The sequence below is a fragment of the Etheostoma spectabile genome, chromosome 4 (genome assembly GCF_008692095.1).
Source record: "Etheostoma spectabile isolate EspeVRDwgs_2016 chromosome 4, UIUC_Espe_1.0, whole genome shotgun sequence".
NCBI lineage: Eukaryota > Metazoa > Chordata > Actinopteri > Perciformes > Percidae > Etheostoma > Etheostoma spectabile.
Genome location: NC_045736.1, coordinates 32,804,003 through 32,813,836, shown reverse-complemented (window position 1 = coordinate 32,813,836; position 9,834 = coordinate 32,804,003). Strand labels below are relative to the sequence as shown.

At 46.7% G+C, this 9,834-nt stretch overlaps 1 protein-coding gene across 1 annotated transcript in view; it reads left to right on the top strand.

The window, feature by feature from the left end:
- chd6 (chromodomain helicase DNA binding protein 6) overlaps window positions 1–9,834 on the top strand; it is a 150,379-nt gene that overhangs the window by 135,609 nt on the left and 4,936 nt on the right. The window contains exons 36-43 of the mRNA XM_032512666.1: window positions 64–161; window positions 1,001–1,819; window positions 2,857–3,105; window positions 4,028–4,343; window positions 4,831–6,309; window positions 6,952–7,103; window positions 7,592–7,852; window positions 9,034–9,651. Of these exons, the coding sequence (XP_032368557.1) occupies window positions 64–161; window positions 1,001–1,819; window positions 2,857–3,105; window positions 4,028–4,343; window positions 4,831–6,309; window positions 6,952–7,103; window positions 7,592–7,852; window positions 9,034–9,651 (3,992 nt within the window). The remainder of the gene's footprint in view (window positions 1–63; window positions 162–1,000; window positions 1,820–2,856; window positions 3,106–4,027; window positions 4,344–4,830; window positions 6,310–6,951; window positions 7,104–7,591; window positions 7,853–9,033; window positions 9,652–9,834) is intronic.

The following is a 9,834-nucleotide window of genomic DNA, read 5'->3' as shown; positions in this document are numbered from 1 at the left end:
TCTCTCTCTCTCTCTCTCTCTCTCTCTCTCTCTCTCTCTGGCCTTCCCTCTGGTTTCCTCCAGGGCTGGTGGATCCTGCTGTGCTGGTGGAGCCTCTGACTGAAGAGAGAGCTGCACGGACTTTATACCGCATCGAGCTGCTCCGGAAGATCAGAGAGCAGGTGGGCTCTTTGTAGGAACAAATATTCACCATTATTCCTGTTTGCAGAGTGAATGGATGGATGCATATGGATGGATGATATTCATCTCTCGGTTTTTTATCTGTAGTTTCTGATCAATGCGTGTTGTGTCAGAAGTAGCTCCTTTGTTCTAGTGTCATAAATAAAACTACAAAGTCTTGTGAAGATAGACAGCCGTAATTCAGTCTAGAATTCATATAAAAAGAACTTCCTACAACCTACTTTTTGCCTCATAATAATCCTTTTTTAACATTAGTTTTCTATAAAAGTGATCCCGTACGTTCGTGGATTCAGTGCAGTGCCTCAGATTCTCCCAAATGTCAACAGCATCAGGCTAAAAGTTGGCGCTCAGGTGCAGCTAACTCGTTTGCATCACCCAAAGCCTGATAGGAACTGTGCTGGCAGTGCTCAAACATATTCATCCCAAAAGCAAATGAGTAAGTAAACCAATAAGATGCTATGTTATTATCAGTCTTCACTAGAGAGATGCCAGGAAATGAGGGGAAATAGGGACGCGGTTCACTGTCATCATCTTACTTTGAGGCCCCCGGCCTGTCATAGACTGTCTAGGCAAGACCCGTAAGCGACCTCTGTGTCCCTTATGGACCAGAGCCAACACTAAGAGCCGAGGTGCTCGGCTGGACATCAGTCCTATAATAGGAATGAGGACGTTGGTAAATAGTTTCAGACGATGTCTCCGAATCCTGACTCAGACATCTGACATTTGTTTTTTATGTCATTATATAATAAAATTTGACTTGGTGAATCTCGAATATTTAACACTTACACCCTGTTGCTCTCCAAACGTCTTCCCCCCCCAGGTTCTCCGTCATCCGTTGCTCTCGGCCCGCCTCCAGCTGTGCCGCCCCTCCCTCTACCTTCCAGTCTGGTGGGAGTCTGGCAAACATGACCGGGACCTCCTGATCGGGGCGGCGCGTCACGGCCTGAGCCGCACCGACTTCTACATCCTGAACGACCCCCAGCTGAGCTTCCTGGAAGCTCACAGGAACTACGTCAGGGGGCACTCGGCTCATCTTCACCCCCCGAGCCACCACCACCCTCACCACCCGGGCTTGGTGGCTCACTCTGGCATCACTTCTTCGTCCTCGTCTAATCCGCAGCTGCCTCTTCCTCACTGCTGCCTGTATGATTCGGGTCTGGGTCGCCACTCCCCTCAGCCCCCCGAGTATCCCCACCAGTCCTCTCACCTCCACCCCCACCACCAGCATCACTCTGTGCCTCCATCGGCTCCTTCTCCTTCCTCTTCCTCCTCCTCTCACCCTCACCTCCATCCTCTGCCGCTGGATGCCCAAAATTCTGCCTCCCCCAGTCTGGGAATAGTTCCTGGCTCCCGGGGAGATTTCCTCGACTGTCCCCCTCTGGATGAAACCCTGGAGCTGGGTGCGCTGCAGCATGACGCCCTGTCTGCAGATGCTCTACACGGAGGGAAGGCGTCCAAAGACGCCCTCAATGGTTTCCCGTTCAATTCGGCCGCGGGGGGCCAAAGCATGCTCAACTCGTACGGCGTGGGGGGAACCGACCTGGATTTGAAACTAAGGAGTGACGTGCTTGTGGGTGAGCAGGGCTCCTCAGAGGAAACGGGCCTGATGGCGCCATCAGTGGAGCTGGATCAGTTACAGGTACACACTGTGCTTTAGCTCTTTATGGTCCAGGGGTCAGCCACCTTTACCATCAAAAAGCTGTTTTTTGCCCCAAACACATTAAAATAAATTTGTTCGGAGTCGCAGACATATTAAATTCTTATAATAAAGGTAACACTGTTCATTTAGAATCAGAATCAGGAAAAGGTTTTTCAAAATGACTGTTATAGGAAAATAGAGGCTGAATGGGTGCATGGGCAGATGTACTGTATATTTGTAGATGTAGATGCTTTTTTGTGAGGCTAACTGCAGAGGGGAAGTTTGGTGTCAATTATTCTATTTCATTACCAATGGTTCTAAATGATTAATATGGTGATGTTTGTTGCAGTTTCTCTGGCCCGGTCTCTGCGGAGAGGCATTTTTAATTCTCTGAACAACCACAATGTTCACACTAGCAGCAGCCGTAGCGGAGTTTGGAGATTTGATCCAATTCTTAAAAGTAAATTTCCTTTAGTCCGCTTCTGAAATTCTCTTTTTCTCTCATGCCCAGCTGAGTCCTTTCAGCTAATGCAGTATGTGTTCTGCTTGATCTGGAGATGTCTTTTATAATTTGTTGATTTTTGCCAATTCTTCGCTAGCTTTGGCGGTTGAAGCAAATTAATCTGTCTACGCACTATTCATTTCTTAATTTCTTACAAGCGTTTTCCTTTTTTGGTTTTGTACCCATAACTACTCTATGGAAACTCAAACTTTTAGAAGATAAGGTGCCTGGCTGTACGTAGGTTATGATGCACATTTTATTTGACTGAATTTGTTATGTAGCTTAAATGGAGAATGTAAGAATCAGTTTAGGCCTGCAACAATAATAAATTACATTTAAAATGTTAACCATTATACATTTCCATTTAATGTTTTGTCAAAGCCACAGGGAGCCACTGGTTTAGTCTGTAACCTGTGGAGCTGCAGGTGGCCTACCCCTGGTTTAGTCTGTGATGGGGGAGAAAATGAGGACAAGTCCATGTTTGTGTGCATCATCATCATCATCTTTCATGCAGCCATCCCCTTTGCCCCTGCAGGCTCCCTGGGACGGCACGGACCACTCCAGTCCTGCTCATCACATGTTCAATGAATCGGATCCCATCCTGGGTCCTCCCACTCTGGAGACCGGCTTCCTGGAGGACGAGGAGGCCCAGGGGGGAGACCGGGGAGGGGAGGAAGGGGGAACTCTAGAGGAGTGTCTGGGCCTACCCCCCTCTTCCTCCCCGTCCCACCCGTCTGCAGGAGATTCTGTGGAGCCGCTGTCCTCCAGTTATATGCTCTTCAAGGTAGGCCTGTAACAATTATTAGTTGTCTGATCGCAATATTTTAACATAATCCGTCCGCCGTTTCTTTGATTTACCGCAAGTTATTGCCAGCATTAGCTGAGGTCCTAAGGCACTGTTGGTGGTTTTATCAAATGTTATGTTAATTGAAGAAAACATGTTTTATGATAATAAAGAGGTGTGGTTTACTTCATAGGCTGTTTACCTGTGTTGTTACATTATCTGGGTCACATAACAGTGACATAACCAAAAGATATATCCTAAACCATATTTGTTTGAAAAATAAATACATTAATAAATATTTTTATATTGACTGAAAGAGACAACTATATTAATTGCAGTTATTTCTGAGACAATAAATTGTACAATCAAATTTGTTACAGCTCTACTTTAAGCTTGATTTTTGTATCATGTTGCCATCAGGGTAACATTAGCAACTTGCAGAATTAGTCATATCAAATCCTAAATAAACTTTCAGATATCAAATAAAGGGGTTGTACTGCCGAGTGTCTGGGCCAGGACTGCTCCAGGAGAACTCTGATGAACATGTTGGATTGGCTTTGTGCCGAGCCCTGAGGCCTGGGGCTCTCTCTGGCTGTTAGCATTATGGAAATGTTGAATTAATGAGAGAAAACACCAGCTGTTAAAAGAAGACCACGGTGAAGTGGGCAAGTCTGTGTTATCTTAAGACTAATATATATTTCAAATTTATACAAAATCACAAGTAAAATAATCACAATGATGATCAGTGGGATAAATCATGTTCCACTGGTATCATTTACGTCAAACTAAGGTCTTCATACAGACTGTACAAAGAAAAACATGCATTTAGTTTGTTTTTAATAACAACGTATTAACGCTTTGTAACTAGCATTTTTTAAACCATAACTCAATAACTCAAGACCCTTTTGTTTCCTGTCTTCAGGACATTGGTGTGAGCGAGGAACCCAGCGCCGATCAAACGGACCTGTCGGCAAGCCCCCCTCCTCCCTACGTCCCCCCTCCTCCCCTCTCTCTATCTGACATCACTGGCCACGAGCCGCAGGATAGGCTGGACCACTCTGATGTCGACGAGAGCCTGGCCAATCCCGTGGAGGGGGGAGAAGGCCAGGAAGTAGGCGTAGGGTTCGAGTTTGATGACAAGGAGGAAGAAGAAGTGGAAGACTTGTCCAGGGCCGCCATGGAGCACGCCTTGGAAAAACAAAGCGATCACAGTCTGGGAGGAGAGGAGTGTGACCAAGGTACGCAAAACATACTGCTAGTGGTTACCATGGATCCCAAAACTAAGAAGTGGCTGTAGGGGGTGGCAGATAGTAGGGCCGCACAATTAATCTCAATCATATCGACTAACGCAATCTCCACATCACAGGGGGGAGCAATATTTGTTAAGTATTGTGGTGCTGCAGGGACGTCCCGGCCTACACATCTATCCTACAGACTGAAGAAAAAAATCTTTGTTTGGTACAGATCCTCGCAAAAATCACATATTCTTTTTTAAATTTCTTTTCATTTTAATAATTTTCAATGAAAAAGAGAATAATGGAAAAAAAATTGATAATTCCCTGTAATATCGTGAATCATATCGCAATATCAGTCAAAATATAAAAAATGTGATAATTTTTTTTTTAAATGAGTGTTATTTCAAATTTGTTTGTATTATTTTTGTTTTGTTGTACACAATGTAAACTGAATGTAAATCAATCCATTTCAATAAACCTATCCTCCCAGGCGCAGCCCAAAGTTTGGGAGTCATGGATCCCCCCATGGAAGTGCCCCAGCTGGACGGGATCGTGCCAGAACCGGGCCACGGAGAGCAGGACGAACCAGACCTTCAGGAGAGCTTCGACCAGGCGGAACATAAAGAGGATTTGCCGCGAGACGTGCACCCGTATCTCGGGAAGCTGGGACAGGAGGCTAGCCTTGGTTGTCCTGAGTCTATTGAAGAGCCTGGAGAGGAAGTGGGCGGGTTGATCCTGTATCACACCGGGGAGGAAAACTCGCTTGACACTGAAACATTGATGGGCAGCACAGCTGCAGAGGATGGTCCAGCAGAGTGTGCAGATCTGGCAGATCAAGTGGACGAGATCTCTGAGGGGCAGATGGATCATGTTTCTCTTATGGATGTCGCAGTGCTTGGACCCCACGATGGAACGGCAGAGAACCAACTCGACGTCAAACCCAACGAGATGGTGCTGCAGAGCATTTACTCGGAATATACACAACCTTCCTGCCCTGCTGCCTCTGTCTCGTCCCCTACAGGTGTATCAAAGTCGGATGAAAGCAGCACGAGTGGCAGCGGTGATGCAGGAGTCAAAACGGAAGTCCCCATGGATCAGACAAACTACGAAGGTACGGTTAAAGATCTGAATTTGCCAGATGGCAGCAGGGACTATAAGCATCAAGTGCTGACATTCTCCCTTCATCCAGACAACAAAGACAACCTGCTGGAGCAAAATGAAATCAAAATTGCCCCGACTCTACCTGCAAACAGTATTGACACAAAGCCGTCTGATCTTAAATTTTCTCTGTTATCAGACCGAGGTGGTGAGAAGAAACCACAACAGCTGGAGCTGCCAGTAAAGGTAGAGGAGACCAAGACGGAGACGAGTGTTGATGTGTACCCTGACAGCTCTGAATTCAAACATGGAAAATTCCTTTCCTACTGCGTGAAGTCGGAAAACTTGGTGACCAAAGCTGAGCAGTTAGACTATCCTGTCAAACCAGAAACGCCGGAGACTAAAGCCGAAGATCTAAGCCTTCCCATGAAGCCTGAGAGCTTGGACTGTAAACCCGAAGTCCTCCAGTTCGCAGCCTACTCAGACGGCGCCGAAATCAAATCTGAAGCGAAACCAGTAGCTCTCCGGTTCGCTGCGTATACAGACGGAGCTAAGCTGAAGACGGGGGCAGAGCCAGAGGATTTAAGGTTAACGGCCTTCCCCGACACCTCTGCCATCAAGCCCGAAGCCAAGCCAGAGGCTCTGGAGTTCCCGACCTATCCAGACAGCTCGGAGATCAAACCCCAGGCCAAGCCGGACCACCTGGAGTTTACAGCTCTACCCCAGGTCAAAGCCGAGGCCAAGCGAGAGCTGCTGGAGGCAGACAGCACAGTCCTGACCCCGAAGCTGGAGCAGGCAGACGGGCTGCTGGATGTCTCAGAGAGTCTGGGGGGGAAAGGCCCCGTGAAGGAGGAGAGGCCAGCTACACCAGGTGAGAACACTCAGACCTGGCGAAAGACCGTTTTGAATTTTTTCAAACACATCTGAGCTGCCGGTTATTACATCCATGTTTATGTTGATTAATCATCCCATCTTCTGTTCGTCCATAAAATGAAAGTGATGACTCACCCCTCGTCTAGAGTATTTTAATCTGCAGTATACAGCATGGACAGAACCGCCACCTGAGGCTTTTATTAACGCTTGAAGGGCATAAACGTGAGGTGGATGTCCAATAAAACACTCCAGCTTTACTACAGTACTGCAATTTACCTCATGTTTTAGGGTTTCATCATTATTTTTCTCATTTTAATTGTTAAACTTTTGTCATTGTCTTTATTTTTCCAATTATCTGACCTTGTTCTTAGATTTCATTGTTTCGGATATGTTCTCTTTCATTCCCTCCAATATCGCCAGTCATATCACAATACCAGTCAAAATCATCGCTTTTACATATTTTCTTCATATCGTGCAGCCATAACATTATCTGCAAACCACATGAAGCGGAGTGTACTGACGTTTGCATTCTTGTTGTCACAATGTTGTTGTGATCGTTAGGATGTAAGTAAAATGCCGTGCTCTTTAAAAAAAAAACAAGGCATGTTGTTGAGCTCCAACCTTCCCCCCTCCCCTCCAGTGGCCGTGGTGGAAGGCTACGTGGGCAGCCCCCGGTTTGCAGCTCCTATTTCCATGTGTGAGATCCCTGACAGCCTCCATGACACCCGGGAGCCCACCATTGCTCAGCTGCTGCAGGAGAAAGCCCTGTACTCGTTTTCTGAGTGGCCCAAGGTACTGTGATGTCATCATCTAAAAGGTCTAAAATGTCTGTTTCTAGAATTATTTTTTTTAATTGCAGATGTTAGCTTCTAAATCTTAATTCTCCAATCTATGCAACAAAAACCTTTTTTTAAGAGCGTCTGGGTAGCTCACCTGCTAGAGCGGGCGCTCATAAATAGGTTTACTCCTCGACGCAGCGGCCGTGGGTTCAACTCCGCCCTGCAGCCCTTTGCTGCATGTCATTCCCCCCCTCTCTCACTGTTCAAGTCTAAGCTGTCCTATAGAAATAAAGGCCTAAAATGTCAACACAATCATCTTTAAAAAAAACATTTTCAATGGAGGACTTTGACTTGTAACAGATTATTTTTACATTGTGGTATTAGTACTTTTCTTAAATAAAGCATTTGAATACTTCTTCCACTACCGTGTATACATATATAGTGGAAACACTGATTTCCAGCCATAAATCCAGTCCTATGCTGTTGTCTGGCTCCCTGTAGGACCGGGTTATCATCAACCGCCTGGACAGCATCTGCCACGCCATCCTAAAGGGGAAGTGGCCTTCGTCTAGCGAGCAGTACGACTCGCCCGGCTCCCTGGTGGCCAACTCTTGCCTGGCCAACAGTTTAGCCCAGCAGCAGCACCGGGCCAGCTTTCTCCCCACCACGGCCTCCAGCTCGGTCCCAGTCCAGGCCAGGGCTCAGCAGACCAACCTCGGCCTGGGCTTCTCCATCCCCCCCCCTCTCACAAGACTACCTAAGGTGAGAACATCTCTATGACCCACTAAATGTATAAATGAAACTCCCTTTTTGTTGTTCGTATCTTTGCATCTATCATCCGTCCACATGTACCTCCACTATCTCATGCCATGGCTCATCCAGGGGGGGTCCAGTTTGCTCCGTACCAATGCTAATAGTGCTAACAGACTCACTTTGACTTGTCTTTCTGTGCTCCTAAAGAGTATTGTTTTTTAAGTCAATTGAAATTTAAAGAAGAAAAAAATTATCAGGTATCCTGATAAATTAAAATGGCTTGTATCCTTGTTAGATTCATAACTAAACACATGAACGATCTATCTCTGTCTAGTCAGATTAAGGGATGGACTGATGCTGGTTTTTCAAGGCTGATAACCATTATTATTAGTTAATCAAACTGATATTCTCATATATCTGATATACTGATATACTCATATTTGTCAAATTAAGATTGGATTGTTACAAACTCCAACACAAAACATTGTTTTGTTGCCTTAAGCCATTACGTAATAATGAGAAACATTGAAGATTAATACCCAGTAAGAGAGAGTCAGATAGTGCTGTGTAGCAGAGCCAAAGTTTTAATTCATTAACTCTATCGGTTGTCAGGCAAATAAAATGCCAGAATACAAAATACTTCTACTTAATACTTGTCAAATGTAGAACAGGTTTTTCAGGTCTTATTGGGCACCTCTGGTCCACACCATTACTTTGTTGCTTCTATGTGCAGTTCCCTGTCACTGTAATGTGTACTGTTGATATTATACATGTTGATATCAGACTTGGGCAGGTAGTCATATTGTAAACAATTTGTTTAACAAGCATATATGTACAGACACATGTACCAATACTAAGGAGAGGAATGGACCCAATTTGTAGTCTGACTAATTACCTGTAGGCATCGTTTCCAGAATGTTCCCCACCATAGATGCCAGGGAACAGATGGGTTGAGAGCTATTTATTTTCACTCCATATCTCATGCTCTCAGAGGTAAACAAACCTGGCAAGACCAGTTTGAGAGCCTGAAGCAGCTCCCCGAGAGGAGAACGGGAACACGTTTTGGTTTTTACCCAGGTCTGGTTGACAGCCACCACTGTGTTGTGTCTCAGTCCATATGTATGTTTAACAAAGCCATCGTCTCTCTCCCATCCTTGTCTACCCCTCACCCACTCTGTCCACTTTGGCAGTACATGTCGCGGGGCGGCGCATGTGGGCGCGGAGCTTGGCGCCTCAACTCCTTGCCTCTCTTGCAGGAGAGGCTCGTGGCTCCTCCGTACCTCCCCGAGCTCAAACGAGCGGGGGGGCGGCGGTCATTTGACTACGAAGCTGCTGCCGCTGCAGCCGCCGCCAAGGTTTTAGCCGGGAAATCGGCATGCCATACTGCCGCCACCACGAGCTCCGGCGGCACTACTCCGGTGGTGGCTCCGCCCTCTCATCGCACGGGAGCCGCCATGTTGATCAACGGCTGGCAAGAAACGGCCATAGACCTGACCAAGTCGTCGGGAGAAATAAGCACCACCAGTGGCATCGGGACGGGAGAAGGAATCAGTCACCACGGCGCTGGCAGCTGTCACAAGCTGCCGCCACCGCCGCCCCCCATCACAGCGCCGCTGCAAGGCTCTGTGGGAATGGACATGGCTGGGATACTGCAGGCAGGGCTCATCCATCCTGTAACGGGCCAAATAGTTAACGGAAGCCTGAGGGGAGATGACTCACTGAGGAGGAGGAGAGGGAGGAGGAGAAACGTGGAAGCACTGTACTCTGAGTTCACCAAGAGCAGAGGACTGCACCTCACAGAGACACAGGTGGGTGTAGGGAGGAGTAAAGGCGTAGCGCAAGTTCTTCTGATTGTTGTGTGTTCTGCACTGTGAAAGGTAGAATCCACAGCTCAAGCATTTTGGGGGAAAAGGTTAAATAAAAGAGATTGGATCTGAGAGGAAAGTCCTTTGCCCTAATTGGGTTTTCCAAACTTTAAACGTGTGTGTGTG